The following is a 27,162-nucleotide window of genomic DNA, read 5'->3' on the forward strand; positions in this document are numbered from 1 at the left end:
TGTGAGGTGGGGAATCAGGTCTCTCTGTGTTCAATAAAATCGTCAAGAGTTGGTTAAGTAAATAATACTAAGTAGCGTCCCCGTAGTGAAGGGGTTAGGTAAATCTCTCTCTCTCTCTCTCTCTCTCTCTCTCTCTTGCTCCTGCTTATCGCTGCCCTCTTAGCGCCACCGCGTTTAATTCTAAAGATAATTTGTTACCCAGGAGGAAGTTGCTGGAGGAGGGCGTGGCTGGTGGTGATTGAGGGAGGGGGATTGTGATGTAGGTGGTGGAATGTAGTGATGGTGGATGGGTGTTCCTCTCAGACCAGGGTGAGTGGGCGGGGTGGTGAAGGCTGCTCTGTAGTACAGGTGTAGCCGTCAAGTCAGTTCACTTTCTTTCCCCTCCCTTCTTCTCCCCCTCATTCTCTCCTCATCTCTCTCCACTCCCCCCTCTCCACCTCCCCCCTCCACCCCCCTCCCCAGGTAATATCATACAGTTTATAGTTTTTTTCACAACAGGTAAAAGATAATTAACAGAAAAAAATGAAACTGTTTACACGATGAGGTAAGGGAGTCGTCCTCTGTCCCTCCCTATAGTTATGTAATAATGAACGAAGAAAAAACATCACCCGACATTTTACTGACGCACTCTTGACCGCAGGCAACGGGTGTAACATACTCTAATACACTCCACTAGTGCACTCTACTTCAAGGGGGTAGGTTAACGCACTCCATAGCCACACTCTACCATTGGGGCCACACTAATACCCTTTACCTGAGGGGACCACACTAACACACACACACACACTCCTCTACCACACTCTACCTCAGGGGGACAGCCACACCGCCTCCAACCATGTGAGTTTTTTCCTCCATTTTTTCTCTTGTCTGTTGATGATGTAAAAAGAAGCGTTTAACTACAGGAAATAGCGGAGGGGATAGTGGTGTCTGGAGGGGTGGGGTGTTGTTACTGGGGGAGGGAGGGGTAGAGGATGGGGGGTGAGGAAGAGGGAGGGAGGGGTAGAAGATGGGGGAGGGAGAGGAGGGGTAGAAGATGGGGGTGAGGGGGAGAGGGGAGAGGGAGAGGGGAGGGGTAGAAGATGGGGGGGTGAGGGAGGAGGGGTAGAGGATGGGGGGTGAGGGGAGAGGGAGGGGTAGAGATGGGGGTGAGGGGAGAGGAGGGGGTAGAGGATGGGGAGAGGGAGGGGTAGAAGATGGGGGGAGGGAGAGGGAGGGGGTAGAAGATGGGGGTGAGGGAGAGGGAGGATGGGGGTAAGGGAGAGGGAGGGGGGTAGAAGATGGGGGGTGAGGGGGAGGAGAGGTAGAGGATGGGGGTGAGGGAGAGGGAAGGGTGAAGATGGAGGTGAGGAGAGGGAGGGGTAGAAGATGGGGGTGAGGGAGGGGTGGAGATGGGGGCTCCTCCTCGTCCTCCTCCCTCCTCCTCCTCCTCCTTATTCTTATTCTTCTTCCTCCTCCTTTCAGTGACGTTGACTTGCCGGAGATTACAAGGTCAAACACTATTCTGAGAGAGAGAGAGAGAGAGAGAGAGAGAGAGAGAGAGAGAGTATACAACCAGCCAGGCGTCTTTACCCCATGTTACCGCAGTGTTTATTGGCTGGTGTTCTGCCGCCTTCCTCCACACGTGGTCATCATTCTCACTGTGTTCTAACTCACTGAAAGTGCTCTACCCCCTCCCCACACCTCATCTCGCCTCCCCCTCACTTCAATGCCTGAGGGGGGGGAGGGGGATGATTAACTAGGGAGGGGAGGGAGATAATGCCTGATTATCTTTTTGTCGTGGGTGGTGTCATGATCCGCGGGCGGTGTGGGCGGGGGGGAGGGACGGGGGAGGGGGAGCAGAGTGAGACAAACAATACAGTGGAGGCACACACACACACACACACATACACACACACTTATGTTGTATGTAAAAGATCATAAGATGTCTCACTAATCCAGGAGACACCATACCTAGGAGACACAGTACCCAGGAGACACCATACCTTTCCCCTCCTTCTTGACTCGTATCCTTGGCCTCCCCTCCTCTTCCTCCTTGACTCGTATCCTTGGCCTCCCCTCCTCCTCTTCCTCCTTGACCTCCTCCTTGACCTCCTCTTCCTCCTTCTACATTGTACCTTACCTTCCCTCACCTGTCATTAGCCTGACGTGTAGAGGGGCGCCCAGAGAGGAACAGCACGTCAGTTTTGATCACGTCAAGGCAGGTGTTGAGAGGGTTGGCAGCCTTCCTTCCTTCCTTCCTTCCTTCCTTCCTTCCTTCCTTCCTTCCTTCCTTCATTCATTCATTCATTCATTCATTCTTGCTTACCTATCTTCCTTCATTCATTCATTCAGCCTTGCTTACCTATCTACTTACCTTCTTCCTTCCATCCTTCATTCATTCATTCATTCATTCATTCATTCTTGCTTACCTATCTTCCTTCATTCATTCATTCAGCCTTGCTTACCTATCTTCCTTCCTTCCTTATCTACCTACCTTCTTCCTTTCTTTCTTCCTTCCTTCCCTATCAACCTATCTCCTCCCTCCTCCCTCCCTCCTTCCTTTCTTCCTTTCCTTCCTTCTTCCTCTCCCTTCCATCCTCCCTCCTTTCCTTCCTTCATCCTCCCTCCCTCCTCCCTCCTCCCTCCTTCCTTCCTTTCCTTTCCTCTTCTTCCTTCCTTCATCCTCCTCCTTTCCTTCCTTCCATCCTCCCTCCTTTCCTTTCCTCCCTCCCTCCCTCCTCCCTCCTCCCTCCTCTTCTTCCTTCCTTCTTTTTCCTCTTCTTCCTTCCTTCCATCCTCCCTCCTTTCCTTCCTTCCTCCTCCTCCTCCTCCTCCCTCCTTCCTTTTCCTTCCTTCTTTCCTCTTTTCCTTCCTTCCTTCCTCCCTCCTTTCCTTCCTTCCATCCTCCCTCCTTCCTCCTTCCTCCCTTCCTCCCTCCCTCCCTCCCTCCCCTCCCTCCCTCCCTCTCCTTCCTTCCTTCTTCCTTCCTTCCTTCCTTCCTTCCTTCCTCCTCCTCCTTTCCTCCTCCCTCCTTTCCTCCTCCTCCCTCCCTCCCTCCTCCCTCCCTCCTCCTCCTCCCCTCCCTCCCTCCTCCTTCCTCCTTCCTTCCTTCCTGTTTTTCTTCACCTCTCCCGCACCAGCTGTATGCATGATGTGTTAACTGTGACCTCTGAAACACCGATGGGACTTAAAATGTCTAGGAAGGGAGGGAGGAAAAATGAGGGGGAAAGGAGGAGAGAGAAGGGTGAGGGAGAAAGAAGGGAGGGAAGAAAGAAGTGAGGGAGAGAGAAAGGATGAAGAGGTAGTGAGGAGGGAGGGGAGAATGAGTTGTGACGTTTAAAAACAAGGAGGTTAGGTTGGGATGGATTAGGTTAGGTTAGGTTAGGATGGATGGAGTTTGGGAAGGTTGGGAATTAGGTTGGAGTTAGGATGGGTTGGGTTAGGATGGTTAGGTTAGGATGGGTTAGGATAGATTGAGTTGGGATAGGTTAGGATAGGATAGGATAAGTTAGGTTAGGTTTAAAGGGGAAACCAAGATTGATCAGGAAATAAAGAAAAACGAAATAAATTAAAAACAAAATCAATTGTCTTGTTTACTTGATGACTGACTGATGATGATGCTTACGTATGGTGGGTGTTAGGGCCTTCGCCTCTATGACGGAGTGAGGTAGGTTGTTAATGGTGCGGAGAGCAAGAGGGAATTGGTGGAGTGGCGATGGTGTTGTGGTGTTTGTGGTGTTGGTGGTGTTATGGTAGAGTGGTGTTATGGTGGTGATGTGTGTGTGTGTATGGTGAGCCTGTCAATGGTAGCCCTATCATCACCTGAATGACCACGGACACATACCTGGTCACATACATTCACCTGGCCACGTACACTCACCTGGCCACGTACACTCACCTGGCCACGTACACACCTGGCCACGTATACACCTGGCCACGTTTGGCAGTGGACTACTGCACCATCCTCGTCATCACCACCTCCTGCCACCTGCAGTCCCCGCCCACCTCGCACAGTCCGCCACTACAACAAAATTCAGCCCATAAGAGCCCGCACCGATAGATATAAGAACAGCACCATCCCATCTATTGTTAAAATAATAAACAACTCCTGATTTATGTACTGTACAGCCCTGTAAATGTATTCAACGCATATCATTATGTCTAAATCACATGTAAGTTTGTATATTTTCAGCCACCGGCTGCAACTCTATTAATAAACCGTTTATTATTATTATTACACCTCGCCACGCACACACCTCGCCACGCACACACCTGGCCACGTACACACCTAGCCACGTACACACCTGGCCACACTGTTCTTTAGTGTCACGGTAATTTGTTTTGTTTTGGGTTAACGGTGGAAACACCTAACGCGAGGGAGGCATCAGGCGAGGCATCAAGCGAGACATCAGGCGAGGCATCAAGCGAGACATCAGGCGAGGCATCAAGCGAGATGCATCAGGCAGACATCCAGGCGAGGCATCAAGCGAGACATCAGGCGAGGCATCAAGCGAGACATCAGGCGAGGCATTAGGAGGAGGGATGAAGGTTGTGTTTACCTGGTGTCCTGTGGGAGGGGAAAGAAGGGGGGCGTATAACACTAACACCACCACCACCAATTATCACCACCAGTCACCACTAACAACCACCACCAACCACCACCAACCACAACCACCACCACCAATCAGTACTCACCACCATCAATCAAAAATACTTGTCTGCAGTGTGTAGTAGGTATGGCGCGTGGATCAAGGTATCACACTCGTAGGTCCTGGTGTAGATTAAGGTGTGTCTGTCTGTCTGTCTGTCTGTGGAGAAGAGGGAGGGGGGTGACTGATGTAAGAAGGGAGAGGGAAAGTGGTGTGTAGCGGACGTGACGTAATAATAATAATGATAATGGCGGTAGCTGTATCACTCCGCCCGCCCTCCGCTCTGCTTGGAACTACCTCCATTACCTCCCTCCTCCTCCTCCTCCTTCTTCTTCTTCTTCTGCCGCCTCCTCTTCTTCTTCTTCTTTTGTTATTCGCTCCTTGTCCCCTCTTTTTTTCTCCCTCTCCTCTATTTACTCCTATATTTTTCCTCTTCCTCTTCTCCCTCTTCTCACCCTCTCTCTCCGTCTCTTCTGTCTGCTCTTTTCTTCCTCTCCCCCTCTTCTCATTTTTCCCCTCCTGTTGCCGTCCTCCTCTTCGCTTCTCCTTTATCTCCCTTCTCCTTTATCTCCCTCCTTCATCGCCATCTCTGACCAGTGTGTAATCACCAGGTAGCTCGTCTGTGTGTGTGTGTGTGTGTGTGGCTCCTCTCCTCCACACAAACAGCAGGTAACACTATATCAAACATCTCACCTTTCTCCTCTCTTGTGTAAATTTGCCGGGGCGTGTTGTTGAGTGTTTGTGGTGTTGTAATTATGTGATGGTGGTGAGTGGTGTTGTGGTGGTGTAGTGTGTGGTAAGTGGTGGTGTTGTAGTAGTGTGGCGGTGTAATTAGGTGGTGTTGTAGTGGTGGTGATAATGTACTGCAGTAGTGTGGTGGTGTTGTGATGGTGTGGTAATGTGGTGTAGTGGGGCGGGGCGGGGTGGCACGGCACGGCACGGGGCGGGGCGGGGCGGGGCTTAAGAAAGGAAATCCATGGCTGTAGTACCCGATAAGACAATGTCCACTAACTGCGCTGATTACGTACTATAATGGGATGGTGGTGAAACGACAGTCCCAAGGGAGGGGTGGTGGTGGTGGTAGTAATTGTGTTGATGGTGGTAGTAGTAGTAATTGTTGTAGTGGTGGTGGTAGTAGTAATTGTGGTGATGGTGGTAGTAGTAATTGTGGTGATGGTGGTAGTAGTAGTAATTGTGGTGGTGGTGGTAGTAGTAGTAATTGTGGTGGTGGTGGTGGTAGTAATTGTTGTGGTGGTAGTGTCAGTGATTGTGGTGGTGGTGGTGGTGGTGGTAGTAGTAATTGTTGTGATGGTAGTGATAGTGGTGTTTGTGTTGTGGTGGCTGTATAAGTGTGTGTGTATGTGTGTGTGTACGTGCATAATATTCCCAGAAACTCCGCCGATCACATAAGGAACCTCACACTGCGCACGAGTCATCTGATGCTCTTCGGGAAAAACAAAAAAAAACAACAACAACTTAGAGTTTTGTTGTGGCTGTGTTACCCAATATGGCGGCCATCTTGGATTCTTTCAGTGCTGACGTTAGTAGGTTTAGTTTTTATTGTTATTGGTTTAAGTTAGAGGGATTTCAGAAGATAAACCCGGGTGTTATCTTGTGTTTTATGAGGTTCTGAAGACGGTGTATGATTGGCTGCTTTCTGAACGTGCTGGAAGTTGGACGTACTGGAACCTGAGCGTACTGGAACCTGGACATACCGGAAGCTCTGGAAAATTTTAGAGTTACCTGAAAATACCACATTACAAATTTTGAACCGCATTTAAATCTCTTTGTTTTCGTTAGCAGTATTGGGTGTATCAGTCAGCCATCTTGGTTTAAGGCTACCAGAGTCGCCTAATCGTGGCAGTACCTAATGTCGTACGGCTTGTTTAGGAGACTTAGTTAACGACTTGTCTATCTACATTCTGATTGGTTGATTTTTATTTATTTTTTTTATTTTTTTTTTTTTTGTACATGGTCGAGATGATGGCGTTCCAGTGTGCGTGTGCGTGTGCGTGTGCGTGTGTGTGTGAAAGGACAGTTGAAATTAAGGAGGCCTTCATGGTGTGGACATTTGTGTGTGTACTAATTGCCTAGACCCACCCCCTCCTCCCAACTTGTCACACCTCGCCCGTTTTTTTTGCTAAATTCTTTCTTTTTGTTCTTTCATTTTTGTTTTAAAAGGAAATTGGAAAGTAGAATGTGATGGTGTGGGAGACGGGAAGTGACATGTGGAAAGTGAGAGGTATTATTATATATGGGAAAGTGGCAGTGAGTATAGGAGGAAGGAAAGTGCCTGAGGGGGGGAGGGGAACGGAGGAGAGAAGTGGGCCAGTAGGTTATGTACTTACTACCTGGTGTAACGCCCCCTGCCCTCCTCTCCCTCGTGTGGGCCATCCTCTCTCTCTCTCACCTGATTTCATCTGATCACCTGACATTCATCCCATCTTCCTACCTTCCTCCCCATCCCCCTACCCCCCATCCCACCACCTCCCCGTCCCCTCACCTCCCCATTCCCCTATCTTCCTCCCCTGTCCTCTACCTTCCTCCCCCATCTTCCCAACCTTCCTCCCCTATCCCCCTTCCTCCTACTTTTCCCCGGGTCATCACATTACACATCCGGTAATCCTGAACTTCCTCGTCCTTAATATCAAGGTAGAGGTCAGGTGGAAGTGTGGAGGTGTGGAGGTCAGGTGGAAGTGTGGAGGCCAGGTGGGTCAGGTAGAGGCCAGGTGGAGGTGTAGAGGTCAGGTGGAGGTCAGATGGTATAGAGGCCAGGTGGGTCAGGTAGAGGTGTAGAGGTCAGGTGGAGGTGTAGAGGCCAGGGCAGTATAGAGACCCCTGAGATAAAAGAAAATATTGGGAGAGAGAGAGAGAGAGAGAGAGAGAGAGAGAGAGAGAGAGAGAGAGAGAGTCTTAGTCACCACATCAGCTTCCACACTTTCCTCATCCGTCGCTTGTAACATTTGAGTCAGGGGTATACACACACACACACCGGGACTGTACACATTGTTACGGCTTTAAACCTCGCTGAAAGATACGGTGCAAGGTGTGTGTGTCTTATTGTTGTGGTAAGTTAGTGATTTTGTGTTGTAGTTTTGTTCATTAGGATTGTGTTTTATACGTAATGATTGTTAATAAGATGTGTTGTTTAGCCTAAAATAGTGTTGTGGTTAATTGGGGACAGGTATTTGAGCTTTACCACCTAGTTCATTAATAATAATAATAATTTACGGTTTATTGAAAAGTTCAGCAGCCCGGAAACTGAAAATATACAGTGGACAGTAATTACTTATTACATACATTAACATGGGAGGAGGTGGGGGTAACAAAAGCTTTCATTAGAGGAAGGTAAAGGAACATAGTGAACATACAGATTAATGTTTACAGTGGAGGTCACGAGTGCTGAGGTGATAAACACGTGGTGTAGTAACTCCCTCACAGATGGTGTTATGAGGGACCTCACGTGTTGTGTTCCAAGGCACACTGAATTAGGTCACCTGCAGTCTCATTACTTAAGCAGGAGACGACGACATTATACCTTTATACTAATCCCCAACTTTCTCTGGTTGTTGTAGTGTACACGGTGAGTGACTCTGGGCTGTGTCAACTTGTCTCTTGTCTTTCTGCCCTCTCTTTATCTCTCTCTGTCTTAGTCCTTCTCTGAACTCTCTACACTCATCCCCTGTACGGTATATACAGTATATGACTTGTTGAGACGGAGGGTTTTGAGAATATGGCCAGTAGAGGAGGGGGAAAAGTAAGGTGTTGGTGAGGTGGGTGAGCCGTGGTTAACTGGGAGGTGGTGACTGGTGGATGACATACCGTGTAGGCTTTACTGGTTCCTGCTAGACCACCATTACCACCACTAACACCCTCCCCCACCTTTTCACACCACCTCCTCCCACCATCACCCCCCCTCCACCCACGACTCCTCCTCCTCCATCATCGTTGCCACCCACTTCTCCTCGTCTCCTCCACCCGCCTCACCTTCTCCAACAACACCCCTACCCACTTCGTCTCCTCTGTCACCCCTACATCACCCCCCCTCCACCTCGCCTTTTCCTCAAACCCCCCCGAACAAGTTCTCCCCTGCCACGTGTCTGGAGGAGATCTTGGAACACGACTTAAAAACTGTGGCATTGATCCTGTCGACGATTGTAATTGTATCGCCCCATGAATTAATGATGTAATGTCTTGGTAGTTTATCGTAATGTACTGTAGTGTGTTTTGATATTTTGTTTGTGTATTCCTATGAGTTTGGAGGATTTAAGATACACGTTTTCATAGGAACTGTCTGTTGATGATGCTTTTGTTGATTACGTGTTCCTTAAGTTACAGTCGTGAGTCATGTACCGGGTGAGTCTGGCTGTATTTTTAGCTCCCAAGGCATTATGTTGTAACCTCGGTGCTGTAATGATCGTTAGGTAATTAGTAATCTCTTTGATGTTTTTTTTGTTGTTGTTTAGTGTTGTAAGGTAATGTCCACTCACTACCTTCATTAGATTGGATGTGTCTTAGCGTGTAATGATACATAGTTCTACAGGCTTGCGTCTTGCTACACACCCTTCACGGTATGGTCACCCAGACAACACGGGATAATACCTTTGAAAAAAAAAAATTAGTTCACAGTGACTTGATTTTGGGGAAATTTAGGTCACAAGATTGCAAGTCAGTCAGCTGATTTTATGAGTTAGGTTATGGGATGCTGGAAAAAAATAGATCACTGTGACTGAGTAATGTTAATATGACCTGGTTTTATATATATGTACGTTAAGGTCACAAGGTTGTACAGTCATCACACTCGATCGTATATGTTACCAAGTTACCTCCCTGAAAGACAGCTCACTCGCCTATCTCTCACCAGTGTGTTACAACAGCGGAACGGTTGTCATCACATCAAACTTTATGGACGTGTCTGTGTAATGATGCCAACTCACTTCTCTGGGAAACTAGGTCGACTGTGTTTATGTCTATCTCTGGTTGTACTTGTTACTTAAGTCACTACACGTTTTATGGTCATAACTATCTCATTACTGTACACCAAGTCACCCGTCTGGACACTAGGCTAGGTTAAGTTGTTTTGGTGGAGGTACAGTGTGTGTGGCGTTAAGTTTATCTCTCAGTTAGGTTATAGACACATTTATGAAACGTGCTACAGTTACCTTAGGTTTGATGTCCCTGTTTGTATCCGAAGAACATACTGTAATTCTTCTGTATTTACTGTGAAAAAGTAGGTGTGACTGTAACTCCTACTGCCTCTGTGACTCACATTTCGGGTGATACAGTTAGGCAAGACTCACGTTTGGTTGTGTTCAGACAACTCCTGTTACGTGAGAACAGGTGTGTGAATAACGGCCCTACACCACCGACCAGGAAGTCACTAGTCCACGCTGCTAGGAAGTGAACCAACCCACAGGCCACCACGCAAGCAACACTTTTACTACCTATAACTTATTAACTATGTCATTTTCCAGCGTCCAGAGTGGTTATTAGTAAAGTCCTCTGAAGGGGGGGGGGACGAGTAATACTGTACTGTCTCTCGACTCCATCTCCCCCTCACTGCTCATTGCATAGCTCTCGCTGAAGATTATTTCCCCCGAGTTGAGAAAACAAATAAAATCTTTTGAATTATATATTAAAACACCATAGATAGATAGATATTCAGTAAAATCTTCATACTAGTTTACAATTGGTTCAACATGCATATAGACGGTGCAGGTATACAGTTAAGCAAACATGTAAACAACGCAGGTATACAATTTACAGTGTACCTAGACAGTGCGGGTATACAGGCAAGTAATGGTAAACAGTATAGGGTGTTGGACCGAGGATTAGCCAACAAAGCCGTAAGTTAGAGGGTGTGTATTGTGTAGTACACCTTAACATCACCTCTGAGTCGTGTTAAGTCGAGCGTTGGTGGGGGGTGGTGTTGATGACGTCATTGTTATGGAGGAGAGAGAGTGAGTGAAGGTGATGACGCTTATGATAACGTCATGCATCAGCTGATACTGGGACCTTGGTGGCGGTGGAACTACAGTAACTGTTCTGTTACCCACAAACTATGTCGGTGTACAAAATTAAAATAGGTGAGTGAGTATTATGTGTGTGTGTGTGGGCGCGCGCTTTATACCTGCGGGGAGAAAGTGACAGAGTTAACTGTATGATGAGGGACGCTAGGCGGTTTTTGTGAGAGAAGCGTATCTGACACACACCCACACACCCCCCCACATCCCCCCACACACACCCCACACACACACCCCACACACACCCCCCACACCCCCCACACACCCCACCCCCCACACACCCCCCCACACACACACTCACACACACTCACACGGCTGTATCAAGTATTAGTTAGTTTAATGTAAGTGGTAACAGATATAAGACAGTCTTGGAATATAAAGAGCATTGAGGGGAGAGGAGGAAGAGGGAGGGGGGTCCATGGAGTGTTTACTTTCATACACTCGCGTGACTGTGGAGGTGAGTGAGGTAATGGGGGTGCTGTAGTGGAGTGTGTTTGAGTGAGTGAGTTTCCCCGTAGTGGTGGTGTGTGTGTATAAATAGTGGGTAGTGGAGAAGGTGAACAACAAGGCACTCGAAACCCACACACACACACATACACCTGGTATTAATGAACAAGGTAGACATTTGACAGTGACTAAACGCCACTACAAGTCGAGTGAAAGTCTCCCATGAAGCAACGATTACAGATGCTGCCGAATTCTCAAGGAGTATCTCAATTATTCCATTATTAGAAGAGGGAACACTGCTGTAAGCTGGTGAATACAGTAATAGAGGCGTGAGTATACTGGTTGGGGATATTTTTAAGTGGCAGTGACAGGCTGCAGTACGGCCGGTGAAAGTTGTTGTATCCTGTAGGCGGAGTGATTGTTGGTGGTAAGTGACATACTGTGTGTGAGGTTAGTGGTAGCTCAGACCACACCATGGGGGGGGAGAACTAGAGTGTGTGAACTAACAGTATGACCACACCATGGGAGGAGGAGGCGAGGAGGGAGAACCAGAGTGTGTGTGTGTGAACCAACAAGGGTAGCAAAGACTATATACTAAGCGGTGACCTGACGTAGAAGGTGTGGTGGTACTGTACACATCCTGGTCTGCAAGAGCTAATGACTGTACCTTAATCCGAAATTAAACCTTTTTCTCCTTCTTACTTATAGATATCTTGTACAATTTTAAAGTACATTTTTATTGGATTTAGTTTCTTTTTAGTTAATTTCGAGAGAATGTAAAGTGGTGCCTCTCATACAGTCGAAAGCAAGTCATGTATATCAATGTTGTATTAGTTCCTGGACGCTATCATTTAGCTTTTCTCTTTTATAAGTTACATACTTCTTCTGCACAGTGATTCGTGACGTCTCTTCACGCCACGCAACGATTTGAAACTACGCGTGATCGCTTCCCTCACTTTCTCTGTACTATAATATATTTTTTTTACAGGTTGGTTCATTATATCAGCTGCTGTTGTGTTACCGACCACCCCACCACCGCTTCACCCACTTTACTGTTGGCTGGCCTATAAATACTGTACCAATTATGAGGATGTTCGCCGTAATGCTCACTATTTGGCCAGTTTATCACGGTTTATGACAGAAACAAAGCGGTTTAATTGACGAGAGTATTAATGATAGGTAACACGAGTGGAGATAAAGTTGTACTGTAGGGGGAATAGGTACAATCTATTGGAGATACAGGGTAGTAGTGAAGTTTGGGGGGGGGGGGTGTACGGTAGTAACCCTCGCCCTTCCCAAGACTCCAAAATAAGTACAGTACATTAATAACGCTTAATGTATAATGTGCAGCTTTATTACTTGTAAGCACGATAAATTAAACACTAAGCTTAGCTAAGTATTTAGGGATGAATACATATTATTCATATAGTAATAATGCATACTATATTCACGATGGTAAACCTATAAGAAATTGAGGGAAGAGTCAGGCGGTTTGGAGAAGCTGTCGACCCATCAGGTGACGTTGACGGTGTAGTGTAGACAAAATGTGCCTGACCGAGGTTCTTATAGTTAATTGCTCAGTTGCCAAACCACCAGGTTGTTAACAAGCAGTACGATCTGAAGTGACCCTGGCTTACTAATCACCTCCTCCCCCCCCCCTCCCTTCCCCAGACATTGGGTAAGTGCAGTTCATGGTAAAAATGGCATTACGTCACGTTGTCTCGTGTAGGTTGAGGCAGTCAGCTGTTGTTGATGGTGTAGTAGCGATGTTGAAACCGAGGCGATGTCACGACACACTGTGCATGAGGTGGTGAGGCGTGAGTGTGTGTGACTGTGTGTGTGATGTGTGACTGTGTGTGGCTGTCTTTGCTATGGTCCGACCCCTCACAAGACAATAATTATCTAATAATCATACGGGAAGAAATATTAAATGGTGTTGTGTTTGTACATCGAAAACACCAGATGGTATCCGTCAACGAGTGAACCAAACTTACGGGCCGAAGAAATTATAATTTTTGCCAATGTATCGATCAGATTTATAACCCCGGCCTCCTCTCTGTCAACTGAAGTAATTGGGTTTGTTTATAATAATTAATGATATCACTATTAGTCTCTTCTGCGTCTCTTCAACAAATGAAACTGGTTAGTTTTTTTTTTGACAAGCTGGTTTGTTTGTATCTACCACACACACTCCTTTGGTCTACATCAGCGGTCGGGGAAAACATTTTTGTCTGCATCAGCTGTTGGGAAAATATATTGTTTACATTAACTGTCTATTTTTATTGTTGGGAAATTAGTTTTGGTCATGGATTTGTTTACATGTCATCGGGTAAACTGACTTTGTTTACACCTTTCATCAACAAACTAGCTCAGTCAGTCATCAGCAAATTACAGTAACTTCCTCTGCATCATTTATCAGGTAAACTGGTTTTGTTTACACAGCATCATCGACACCACTTACTGTAGACTGCCTTTTAGTTTAATTATCACTAATCTGGTTTATTAGTTAACTGGCTTTGTCAACAGTTACCAGTATAAACTATATTTGTTCACATAATTCAGATGATAAACTAGTTTTTTCTAAGACCTAACAGGGAAACTAGTTCAAGTTTCAGTACAGTCAGCGTGCCATGTACCAAAGCTTGTTATATCACCTCACAGTGCAATGCTGACCAACCGATTCCTACCATTTTACAGACGCTTGATAAGTTTAAGGCAATACAAACGAGTGAACATCGAAAACAATTCAGTCCAGTTACAGGTCTAGCATTAGTTTTGTGATGGTAAAAATAAAAAGTCGGCTCCATTATTCTGGAGAGGTGAAGTTTGTTGTCTCTTGTGGATGGAAAGAGCCTGGGTGTGTGTTGCCCTTGTATTTGTATCCCATTTTTCATTGATATTTTCAAATGTTTTATTCAGTGTATATACCAGTAGACAGCATACTATGCACCCTGCGAGGGTTATCGAAACAACCCCACATACTATATTAATTTTTTTACTTGGTATTTGTAGTTAAAACATTCTCATTGTTAAGTTTTCGTATATGGTACTGTACTGTATCTAATATTTTATTTATTTATTTTGCAGGCACATGTGAAATTTCCGCCTGACTACCCCTACTCACCACCTTCCGTCCGATTCCTGACCAAAGTCTGGCATCCGAATGTGTATGAGAATGGTGACTTGTGTATTTCCATCCTTCATCCTCCAGTTGATGATCCTCAGAGTGGGGAACTTCCTTGTGAGCGCTGGAATCCTACACAGGTAAAAATATATATTTTTGTAGGTTTTCTCTTCCACTATACGACATTATGCCTGGCTTAGTTGATTATGTACCTATTTGATTTGCTTTTGCAATCAGGATTTCAGTGGCTGAGTATGTTAGAAATTCATCACATTAGTATAGTGATTGTGCTCCAAATAGCTTGCAAAATTTCTTCACTTGAGTTTGAAAAAAACATCAACTGATCAGAGACAAAGGAATAAGAAAGGCTGCCATATGTGCTGTACTGTGTAGCAGTTTACTGTGCTTTGCTATATAAAATTATATATATATATATATATATATATATATATATATATATATATATATATATATATATATATATATACACACACACACACATACAGTAGTATGTATGAGTATGGTGTATTAGTTATAAAAGGAAAAATTTGTACAGTAAATGAAGCGGTAATGTTGCTTGTGTGAAGCTTCCATTATAATGTAAAAATTTGGAACTTCGAAACTCTGGAAAGATAAGATGTATTGTAGTGTCTGGTACTGCTACAGAAATTAATATACTGTACCTGTAGTACAGTACAGTCTATCTTTGTTTAGTATTAATACTGTACCATCCTTGTTCTAATGAAATCGTCCATTCCTCTGAGTTGATAACCTGATGCCTATTCAGAGTGACCCTTGAGGATGAGTGCCTAGTTTTTATGGTTTTCCGAGTAAACCCCAAGACCATGGTGGTAATCTGATCATTCACTCTCCTAAGATAAAAAAGGTTACCAATAGCTCAATAAGATTGGAGAGGAATGACTCTTAATGATGCACAGCTCATTTAATTTTTCTGCTGTGCAGGTCACACCACATTGACTTTCAAAATTTGGTTTACAGAAAAAAACTACACTCCGATGCCCAACTTTTCCGTGGAAAGACGTGTTCTTCTAATTCATTTATTCAGTCACATAATAATTTTTTTTTTTTTTATAATTCTCAAAATTTTCTTCACATACATAAGTTTGCGAGGAACATACATGGGTAATCATAGGGAGCCATCTTACCAAGTGTCATAGTCAAGTGTCTTGGGTAACTCAACATGGCTGTAGACCAGTCCATCATTTTTATCAGGTTTCCCTGTCAGGCTAGAGGCCAGCTTGAGGTTTTAAAGATATACAGTATGGTGTACAGTGGTCCCTTGGTTAACGAGCACAATTCGTTCCAGAAGGTTGCTCGTTAACCGAAAAATTCATGAACCGAAACCATTGTTTCAATGGGTTTTTGGGTAATTGGTTCCAGCTCACCGAAAATTACATACAAACGAAAAATAAATGCAGTAAAGTACACTTACTTTGAGGTGTGCATGTAGAAGGCTCCTGGTTGATGATGATGATGATGATGGGAATTAGAATGGGGGTGGTGGAGAAGGGAGAAGAGAAGGCATTGGGGTGGAAGAGAAGTCACCCCATGCCGCCATTTCACCCATAAAATTTTAGTTCACTTGGTGGAATTCAAGATTATTTTCTTTAAATCAACACCGCACTGCACTATATATTATCAATATGTAAAATATATTTCAAAATGACCAATAATTTGACTGGAAACACAGAAAAAAAGCATTTATGTTGAAGTCTCAAACAAGATGTTCCTTCCTTTAAACCGGTAAACAAACTGACGCCAAGCTTGGTGTGTTGAGTGGCTGTTTGGCGCGCTTAAAACTAGTTTCCTGTACTTCAATTATGCTCAGTAATTGTTAGAATGACTAAAAAATTAATATAAAATTTTTAAAATGGTTGAATAGTACAACCTTCTTGATATTTACCAAAATGATAAGGAATTTAAGCCCTAGAACCGAATATTGTATTGGCGGACTAATATGACAGCTAGTGAGCAAGCGAAAACATGTTGAGGGGTGCTTGTAAGGAATTCGTTAATCGAGGGATTGCTCGTTAACTGAAATGAAGAATCTTATGGATGGTAATTCTTTAACCGAAATTTCGTTAACCGAGGGATGACTGTATTGGTGAGATCTAGAGAAGTAGTTCATGTTGTGTTATTCTGACATCAGATTCTTCAGGTTTTTACTGGACCACACATTTTTATGATGAAACTTGCAGTAATTCACACCTTGGCAGCCATCAGTCCTGGCCATACATTATTTTCTTGGATTTGTGAACTTTTCCTCAGTCTTATCTACAACACCTCACTCCTGCTCAGGAAGCTCTATGCTTACCCTCTTTATCCCATCCCCCGTTCCTCCCTTAATGTATTGTTTCGACCTTCTTGCCCATGGTAAAGGTGGTCTTCCCTACTCAGTGAACCTGTTACACTGCCCCTACACAAAACTGTACATCCAATTTCTCTTCCCCTCCATCTTATCCAGAATGTCTTCACCCATTCCAACATTCCACAGTTTACACCCTCTGCTCTTTGCCATTCTATATGCCTCATACAGTTCATTATTTCTTGTTTTGGTAAATCCAGATTCAGCCTTAAGGTAGTTTGAATATTAGAGGGTGTTACTCCATTCCAAGTCCATGTTTTATGTCCGTGAGTTAAAGTAGGAATTATTATACACTGTACTGTACTCTTTCTTTAGTTCCTTCTTTACTTCAAGTTTACATTCCTTCCCATGATGATTATTCCTAGTTCTCTGTTCACCCTCTTCTCATTGATTGTTTTCCTCCAAATTTCACACTCTATCATCATCATCAGCATTTTACTGCAATTTTCCACGCTTGTGTAGGTTAGCCGCGATTATCTGATGGCGGCTGTTGGGTAAAGCCAGAACGGGATCCTCCCCTTGCTCACCACGGCCAGCCCAGAAAATGCAGCAGACACCAGGGGATGGGCACAGCTTTAGTGATCCGGTTGCCATCAGGCATGTTGAAGCAAAGTTTTATGGCAGGATGCCCTTCCTAATGCCATACCAGTTTTTCTCAACTTTGCTCCTAGATACTTGAATTCCTTGCCCCCCTGCAGTATATTATTCTTCATCAGAAGTTTATATTTTAATTGTAAAGATTTTTCTGTTTTGTGTTATTTTGCAAAATCCAGTAAAATTCTTTACTCTCAAGAACCATCATCTTACTCCTCGTACAGTAGCAGTTTTCTTCATTTTCCTTCCTTCCTTCCTTCACACACACACACTATACAGAAAGCACTGTACTTATCCACATAAAGACGTATACCATTTGCCACACCCAACTTTCCATCTCCAGTCACCCTTACCTTCATTTCCCTCACTTCTCCATCCATAAATATATTAAATAATCATGGGGATATCACGCATCCCTGCCTCACTCCTACTTTCACTTCAATGTTCTCATTTAGTCTTCCCTTTATACACACACACACACATATGCCTGACAACTCGTGTAGACTGCCTTCACTACATGAGGCAGCTTTCCTCTTACTCCATAAATCATCACCTCCTCCCACAGTGTCTCGTGATCCACCCAATCATTTACCTTCTCCAAACCCGATAACTTTACTTTTTTTTCCAGTGTAATTTTTGTCAAGCATTTACACGAAGTATTGTATATTTGGGCTTGGTAATCTCTACTGCCTCATACTTCATCCAGATACGTACTCGTTTATATTGTTGTTTTCCTCATCTTTTTTATTACAACCTTCCCAATTACTGTATGTCCTGTATTTTCTCAGGATCGCTCAGGAGAAACTACTACTACTGTATTTGGATTCTGTAGGTTTTATCCTCTTCCTTACTCCCTTTCCCATTGTACATACAGTATTATTATAGCCTTCACCTGTTGCATTGGGTGTTTTTCTCTGTTTGTTTTTCATGCCATTTTACAAAATCTTTGAAGGAGGCTAATTATTTCTTCTTCATCATATTCCAACATCTACCTCAATACCATCCATTCCCAAAGCTTTCCCCATTTTAGTTTGCTTGGTGGTGCCTTTAGCCCCTCCCTCTAGTAACCAACTCCCTTTTCTATCCCTCACCGTGAAATCTTATTGTGGAAAATGGCTCTAAAAGTGGTGGTGATTTGTCATCAGGTATTATTAAATCCTACTTTACCTTCACCTTCTTAACTATCTCAACTGTTTCCATTACTATTCTTCCCTCAGAATCTTTTTATCTACTGTTGTTACTCCCATCCCTTGCTTTTTCTTTTACAGTATAATTTTATTATATTTTTTTTATACCTTCAAAAATCATGGTTTAACCTTTTACTCAATTCCCCAGCCTTTCCTTCCCTAGAATTCTCTTCACCATATAATTTTAAGTTCGGGTTGTTATTATGGAAAGAGTGACTTTTGGAGTAGAGACAGTTGCAGTGGCTGAAGAATGGAAAACCACAAACAGTTGAGGTGCTCATCCTCATGGGTCACTCTGAACTAGCAAAACTTAATAACACAGTATTGTATAGAAATAAGGCTTGGTCCACATGTCCTATAGTTTTAACTTGGGAGGTATCACGCCCTTCTTGGTGTGTTAATCCTTTTGCATTGTCAACAGCTGGACAAATTTCATCCTTTCACTGGCAAATGACACAAGTTGTTTTGTCCAGATCTGCTTTCATCATCCAAATCTCACCTGCTTACTGGCTTTATGATGCAAACTGCATCATCCAAAATTGGGTTTGGAATTTTTTGTTTAATAAAACTGCGGGATCAACAAGAAGTTCCTCATGAAACATGTGTTGGTGAGGGTTGTGGCTGTACCTGATAAAAGTCAGCAGAGGAGGGTGTGGGAACTGTATTGGCTCTTAATGACAACCTGCATCATCGGCTAGTGAGAGTGTTAATAGATAAGAATTTCCTTTCCATCTTAGAGTGAGGGTATGTAATCATGCCGTACAGTAATTTTTTAAACTACTTCTACTGTATTATGACTGTGCAGCAATAGGAAGCCTATGGTGTTTATCCCTAAGGACTTATAAAGCCATGGAAGTGTTTCCTATTTGAATGTTATCAGTAGGTTCTTTTGACACACAGACACCCCCATACTATTTCTAGCTGGTTTACAATCTTGCAAGTCATTCATTGATAATCCCTAGGTCATAAATGAAGGATTGAAGTTTAATACAGTAGTTCATTTTATGACTAATGGAATGAAAAAGGGGACGAAAGCTAAGGTACTCCGTTGTTTCCATCTTCCCGTGTGATTTTATCAAGATATATATATATATATATATATATATATATATATATATATATATATATATATATATATATATATATATATATATATATATATATATATATATATATATATATATATATAACATCTTCAGGGGTGATCAGACTATACAAATCTGTATATATACACCTTGAGGGTGAGACCAGGTCACAATGGTCAGATTAGTAGGGTCATTACCTAATACCTGACCATTGTGGACCTGTGTTTTCCTACCTAGTGATTTACTTGCATACTGTATATATATATATATATATATATATATATATATATATATATATATATATATATATATATATATATATATATATATATATATATATATATATATATATATATATATATATATTATACAGTATATAATTTTTTTATTTTTTTTATTTTTATGTTCAAGTTAGTTTAAAATAAGTGAGGCTTCTGAAAGATACTAAGTAAGTATCCTGAAGCCTTACTGATTCTGGGATGACTCCAAGATCAAAGCAGTGATTCACCTGGGGGATGGAGTTGGTAGCAGCAATAATCTTGTCCATACTGATAAAGTACTGTAGTGTGTCACAGTTCTCTGACAAAGACTGGCTTTACCTTGTGTCATACTGGAGGCTACTCACTTCTTTTCTTCAGTCATAAACTGGGATTTTATACTTGTACAGTACAGTACCCGGTACTTCAATATTTTATACCTATAGGTATTTTTCTTGGGTGGGATGTAGATTAGGATATTTGTTTGATATAGATTTTCATTAATCATGATACTGTAAGACTAGCCTAAAATTACTTAACATTCCCAGATAATACTCCTATATACTGTAGGTATATAGTTGCTTTGGTAAATTGTACTGTCCCAGTTTGTATTTACAGTATCCTGTATGCACCTTTATGGTGATTAATCAAGAAATTGCAAAGAAAGCATTAAAGAAATTTACTGTACTGTATATGCTAGTGGTAAATACTGTACAGTACATAGACCAACATATTTTTCAAATTTTCGTTGATAATGGGAATTATTTATATACGTATTTAGAAAAACGAAGTAAAGCTTGGTGAAACTATTTGTTTTAACAATTATGAAATTAAATACCTGTATTATGTTCTTAGTTATACATGTACTGTGTATTCTTTATAATTTTTTGTACTCTTGAAATACCTATTATTCAAACTGTCCTTGTTTGCAGAATGTGCGCACGGTGCTGCTATCTGTAATTTCTCTGCTGAATGAACCTAATACATATTCTCCTGCCAACGTGGATGCTTCCGTTATGTACCGTCGCTGGAGGGATTCAAAGGGCAAGGATAAAGAATATGAAAATATAATCAGGTAAGCCCCCAACTAATTTTATCATTTTTTTTTAATATAAGTTTTTTTTTTTTTAGGAAAATTCTCCAGGTGCCATCAGTTCACCATAATCCTGTACTTATACAGATCTTTTACCTACTCTCGACAGTGTAAGTTTATATACAGTACAGTATATGGGTATGGTTATATGCTGGATAGAGAAACATTGCCACCACCTTGGTATCTCCCTGGCATTCATAATAGTCTCATTGATTTCCCTTTTGTACAGGTAACGACATTTCACTGCTTTAGCAGGCACTTCTCTTCTTATACCCAATACAAATGGCATGACAATTTCTCCTCACCGTTTTATATCTACAGTATATCCTTACTGTCCCATCTGTTATAACTTATTTGCTCATTTTTACTGTCATGGAGTCTTTATATTCAGGAACTTTGATCAGTATTTAGAATTGAAGAAATGGGATAGACAGACACATGCAAGTAAATAAAGTTATGAATCTTTATTTTTATTTTGAAAATGTTTGCCCACTTTAAACCATGTGGAAAAAAAAGTAGTAAATTCTAATCAGTGAATGAAAACACATACAGTATATGGTAATATAAATTGTTTCTCTTCATTATATCAAAAATGGTATGTTATTCTTGAGAAGCATGTACTCTATGAGTGCACTTAAATGTACTGTACAGAAAAGGGGGACATAATTATTGTGTTGCCCTTCAGACATCGAAGAGGGACATTCTCTGGCCCAACATTATTGATTAATGCATGTGCCAATTTTTTAAAACATTGTAGTACATTTTTTTTTTACATCAGTCATAGAAGATCATCTTTTCATAATTTTTAGTTTTCTTCTATAATGATCAGTCAGACATACTTATATTCAATTCTTTTTCTATTGTTTCCTGCAATTTAAATATTGCATTCCTTTACACAGTTATAGTAACATTACAAATACAGGGGTATATACAGTAATTCACCTTATGTGCTGGTGGTAATAAAGAAATTTTCTTAGTGTATACTGTACAGTATTTTACATGTAGTGAGTAGGTTTATTTTTTATCATACTATTACAGGAAACAAGTGATGTCATCTCGTAGTGAAGCTGAACGTGATGGTGTGGTAGTACCGCTTACGCAAGAGGATTATTGTATCAAGACCAAGGTTAAGCCTGATACTGAACCTGTAGATATGTATGATTTCTATGATGATGATTATGATATTGATGATGATGATGAAGATGATGATGAGGAACTCTCAGACAATGGTAAGTTTAGAAATAAGTTGTTCAAATCTAATGTATTATGCTTTTATGCCTCCACTCTGAATGCATAGAGGCATCTTGATTTTCACCATTTTTTTGTGTAAATGTACTTCCCTTTCATGTTTTTAGTAGGGTTCAGCAAAATGTACCAGTGTGGAGCATCTCTTGAACATAATGAATTTTTTAGTTGTCCACTACTTTTTGGAATGAAGGCTTTGCTGGGGTAGGTGAATTTTCCCTGGACAGGAGTACAGTACTTGGAATAAAATTGAACCATTATCCCATTTTTCCTAAATGCTTCACATGGTTTTGCAGATACTTAAAGTATTGTAGTTCTAAGGCATCTCTACTGCATTGGCTCCATGTTGGCATAGTAGGGTTTGGTTTCTTCATTCATTCACCTTTACTGAAATCATAGTCGAGTTCCCATATTGATTTTGAGTTAGTTGGATGAGGGAGAAAATGATTGTGTGCTCTGGTCCTCAGTTTCAAATTTAACCTACTGGTAATAACTGCAGCATTTGGGAAAATGAGGGTATCCCATATACTGTACAGTACAGGGGATCCCCGACCTAAGAATGTCCACCGATATGAATGAGGTTAAACTTAAAATTTGCAGTATTTTATTTACCTGATGACTTAATTTTTTAATTCCATTTACTGTATTTTGTCATTATATTAATTCTTTTGTCTTAAATTAAGTGATTTTAGATGTATACAAGGACTATGGCTGTGATATAGTGGGATTTTAAACATTGTTTTGGAAGTATGGTATACATATGGCATGTGTTCCGACTTACAAACGTCTTCAGTAACGGAATCCGGGGACCCCCTAAAAAAAAAAAAAACATAATACTGTATTATGGAAGTTAAGAAAATATTTTTTTTTTATATGAAATTGAAGATATAAAATTTAGAAGTCATAAAAACCATATACTTGTACTGTAACAACTTTGTACTCACCCTGGGTGGTGAGTTATGAGTGTGAAGTGAGGCAGAGAGTAACTGGCAACTGCCGAGCCCTGGTTGTTGTTGGGATGCAAAAGGTGGTTGTGGTGGTGCAACGGTGGATTTTGGTGTGCAAAAAGGGTGGTAAGCTCTCACATAGGTTCTGAGCCAGGCTGTGGCGTCATAGGTGTGGGTGAGGGGCCACTGAGGACAGGAGGAAAGTGATGAGGCATAAATAATTCCAAAATGTTAGCAAGTTGATCCGAGGCTCCACCAGCCTTTTGTCTCAATCTATAGTGTCTACCAATCATCGACTTTATATTCTTAGTATGCCAATCATCTTAATACTGTAATATGATGGCATGATTTCGATATATCATCCAAAAATGATAGCAGTTGAAGGGTTAAATATGAATCTTGTAGCTATTTATGGTGAAGGTTTGGTTAAGTATGGAACAAGATTGGCATTGATTTAATCGGTTTAGTAAATCAGTGGTTTTTACTATAAAAAATAAGTATTTTTTATTTTTTTTTACATTTTCATCAAAAAGCTAGTGGGAAAGGAACAACAATTCTATTTAAATAAAGCCTTTTTATGTTTTGAGTTGGCCTCGATTTAATTAATTATCGACTTAATCTGTGATCTTGATTAACCCTCAAAGTGCCGAGATTTATCACACAGACAAATAAACCCATCTGGTAAAATAAAAAGATAAGCCACACTTTAGGGGTTAGTAAACTATGACTCAATTTTACATCAATAAATGAAACATCTGTCACTTAAGAGATTAATCTAGTCCTACTGGATTCTAAGTATATCTTCAGGAAACTGTTCAATATTTTTGTCCATTTTGCAATTATAATTGTGTCTAATTCAGGCCTTTTTTCACCATCACACACAGCCCTTGATTGAACACTATTATAGGTGTATAATGTACTATTTCCAGTGCTATTCTAAGTTTATATACCATTCTTATTTCAGCACTGATGAGTTATTAAGTGTTACTTTAAGATTTTTCTAGCCACCATAAAACTATTTTTTTTCTTTCTCAGATATTGATGATGGTGATGACAGCGGAAATGGTGAATCGTGATAGGCTCGTGTTAGAGCACATTGGAGGGTGGTCTAGTTGCTGGCCCGAATGCTTAAACGTCCCTAGAGTAATAGAAAAATCAGCCAGACATAGTACTTGTTCACAATGCAATGAACGATCATCTATGAAATATGGATTCTCCAGAACTTGCCAACTCTTAAGCAGTAATTTAAGAATTCGGGCAAATATTGAAGTGAAGTCCGAGGTAGCGCCACCCAGTTCCCCTTCACACATCACCCATTGTTATCACTATCACATTGGCCCCATGCATCTTATGAATCCTTGCATCACATTAGTATGTGACTCCAATGCAAGGATGTAATTCTGTGACCATTAATTTACTACTACATTGATCTGTGACCACGTGACTTTGATGACGTAAATCCACAAATACGTTGATCTGTGACCACGTTCATATGTGCATATGATAACTCTCAACCACCCACATTTCAGGCGATGTGTGTATACTGACTAATCTTCAAGGTCATCATCACTTTCTATGGTAACAAGAATTCCTGCTGTTGTCAGAGCGAGTGTGTGACATGTATGATGAGTTCATTTGTGTTATAGAAAGATCACACAATTTCTCTAATTTTTTTTTTAGACTATATTAATAATTTATTAAAGATGACAAGTGCTGTGAGTTATTATAGGAAAAAAAATGCTCATTTTGTCTTGTTTAGTGGCAGTACAGTATGGGGACAGAATATGCAGAGCAAAATTTTAATCATTAGATCTTATTGTGGATGCATATGACTTATCAGTAACTTTAATTGGTCTCATTGGTGGTGTACCACATACTTCAAATAAGCCTAAGCTATTTTTGTTAACTAGATTGGTTTAACGGAGTGTATTACACCTGACAAAAACATTTAAGCCAATTATTACAGAAAAAAAATTTCGTGTTTATAATTTTGTTGGTGGCAAATATGGTGATCAACACTTCCTTTAAGGTTGATTTGAACTTGAGATATCATTGGCAACTCAGCCTTAAAGACCTTGTGCCTGGATAACAAGCAAAGTGTATACTGCAGTGTTGCCGTAGGCAGCTGTGTGTAAGCAACAAACTTCACTATTTACTGGTATAATGTTTACAGTTTTTTTCCAAATACAAATTTGCTTGGAGCTTGTTCTGTGAGGCGATGCTCTCGGGTGAACAATATTTTATCAGCCATCATTTAGTCTAAATTTTGAATTTGTGAGAAGATTGAGGACTCAACACAAGAAATAGTTAACCTTCTTGAGATAATTTAGATTAACATGAATAATGTGATTAAAAAAGTTGTCCATATCTCTCTAAAGTTCTTGTTAACCAAAATTTTTGACAATAATACAGTTGTGTGAAAGCTTTGTACTTTATTTCTTCTCACAAGTAATAATTCCATCCAAACTGAGGGATATTATTTTCCATCATGTACAATTAGTAAAAAGAAGTTAAAATATTAACATGAAAGATGTTTATCTCTTAACCTTGATTTTCATTGTCTTCGGATATTGCGCTGTTTTCTCTGGTATGTGTAAATTTTCTTGTAAATGCCAGTCTGAGTTTCCCTTACTAAAATTGATTTGAATTCAGATTTGATAACTCAAGTTTGATTCAATTGTCTGAAATAGCAAGGTGAAATTTAACGGCCTCAAGGATTCATGTAGTCTGGACACATGGAGAGAGAGCAGATGAACGGGGATGAATATAAAGAAGAAGGATTCATTGTACATAACTCATTGTCATATTTATAATCACCTTTTCTGTGGACTATGATAGGAGTATGTTACCATAATTGAAAAGGTTAGATTTCCTTTATGCAGTCTTTAAGTGCCAGAGTTATCTATGATATTTCTACAGCTCAAGATAATATGGAAGAAAATTGTGAGAAGTAAATGCCACCTCTTCTCCATGTAACACCTCTTCCTAATATAGGCTGATATTTGCTCATTTATGTTTCTTTATTCTCAGTTGTACTGTTGTAGTATGGCTTCACTAGAAGTAAAACAAAACAAAAAAATCAAGAGCCTATTCTAAGATAGCATGAGTACCCAATTTGAGATATGGATGTTTTTTCTATTAATATTTTGTAGCAGAAGCTGTATTTAATGGTATTTTTGTATAGTCTTATGACAGGAGGTATTCTTAATGGCACTTGCAAGCGACCTCATCATGCAAGAATATGTACCAAGCATTTCAGCAACATTTCAGGTATTTTGTTTGTAGAGCATATATTTCAGTTACAAGCAATGCTGTATTTGTCATTGTCATAAACAGCATTAAGGAACTAATAAGAAAGCCAGTTTCGACGTCTTGAGTTGCTGAATCATTGTCCCTCAACAAAATGGTGTATGGAGCTGGATACAGACTGCTGCACTTTTGTATGGTTAATTGTAAGAATTGCAGGCTTCGTTTAGTGTAATAAAGATATTGTTACAAGTCTGTGCGTTTTCCTTATCCTGTTACATTTGTCAACCTAGCACATTAATACGGAAAGAAAAATATGATAAACAATGTTGGTTAACCAAAATGGGGTTAGGTTGCTGAAAAATCCATATCATTATAACATGGGGCTCAATGGGATATGTTCCCAGTCAGTCAGACACCCACATTAAAAAAAAAAAAAAAAAAAATCCAAAACTAAAAATATACCTACAACACTCGCCACATCATTAAGAACAAGCATGGTCGTTATTACAATGTCCCCTTCGAGGCTAATGGGACTCTTGAAGGTGGAGTACCGAGTGCAGCCATCACTCTGACTCCCACACAGACTTTGGGGAGTCTCGTGCCACTTCACAATGTCAAGCTTCATATCCCGAGAGACAGTTTTCTTGGGTGCCTTGGCTTTCCCAGATATTTTCAAAGTTACACTGCTCACTTCAGTCCCCAAAACATAACGAACAATGATAACGCTACTGCGGCCCACAGTGTTCACATCATGTTCACAACAACAAAGGCAAAGTACTTTACAATCACAAAAAACAACAAAAATCGCTTAACAGTCACCAAAACAAAGTACTGTACAGCACATTCTATACAATGTGAACAATAGTGATGCCCTCTTAAAAAAAAAAAAAAAATATG

The 27,162-nt window shown here is 41.2% G+C and overlaps 1 protein-coding gene across 1 annotated transcript; it reads left to right on the plus strand.

Moving 5' to 3' along the window:
* The first annotated feature begins 279 nt into the window (after positions 1-279).
* LOC121859596 (ubiquitin-conjugating enzyme E2 R2-like) lies at positions 280-26,515 on the plus strand. The gene is made up of 6 exons (XM_042356534.1): positions 280-309; positions 760-837; positions 14,186-14,362; positions 20,664-20,806; positions 21,863-22,053; positions 24,052-26,515. Exons 1-6 carry the CDS (start codon positions 280-282, stop codon positions 24,090-24,092), a joined length of 660 nt encoding a protein of 219 aa, XP_042212468.1. The 3' UTR covers positions 24,093-26,515.
* The last annotated feature ends 647 nt before the right edge of the window (positions 26,516-27,162 follow it).

The sequence above is a fragment of the Homarus americanus genome, unplaced genomic scaffold (assembly GCF_018991925.1).
Source record: "Homarus americanus isolate GMGI-L3 unplaced genomic scaffold, GMGI_Hamer_2.0 scaffold7626, whole genome shotgun sequence".
Taxonomy (NCBI): Eukaryota; Metazoa; Arthropoda; class Malacostraca; order Decapoda; family Nephropidae; genus Homarus; species Homarus americanus.

What these genes read in the sequence shown, in the direction of transcription:
- LOC121859596 (XM_042356534.1), top strand. Translation starts at nt 280, where the DNA reads ATGGTGGATGGGTGTTCCTCTCAGACCAGG. An exon ending in GCCACACCGCCTCCAACCAT is followed by an intron (nt 838 to 14,185) that starts GTGAGTTTTTTC and finishes TTTATTTTGCAG; the next exon opens with GCACATGTGAAATTTCCGCC. An exon ending in AGCGCTGGAATCCTACACAG is followed by an intron (nt 14,363 to 20,663) that starts GTAAAAATATAT and finishes CCTTGTTTGCAG; the next exon opens with AATGTGCGCACGGTGCTGCT.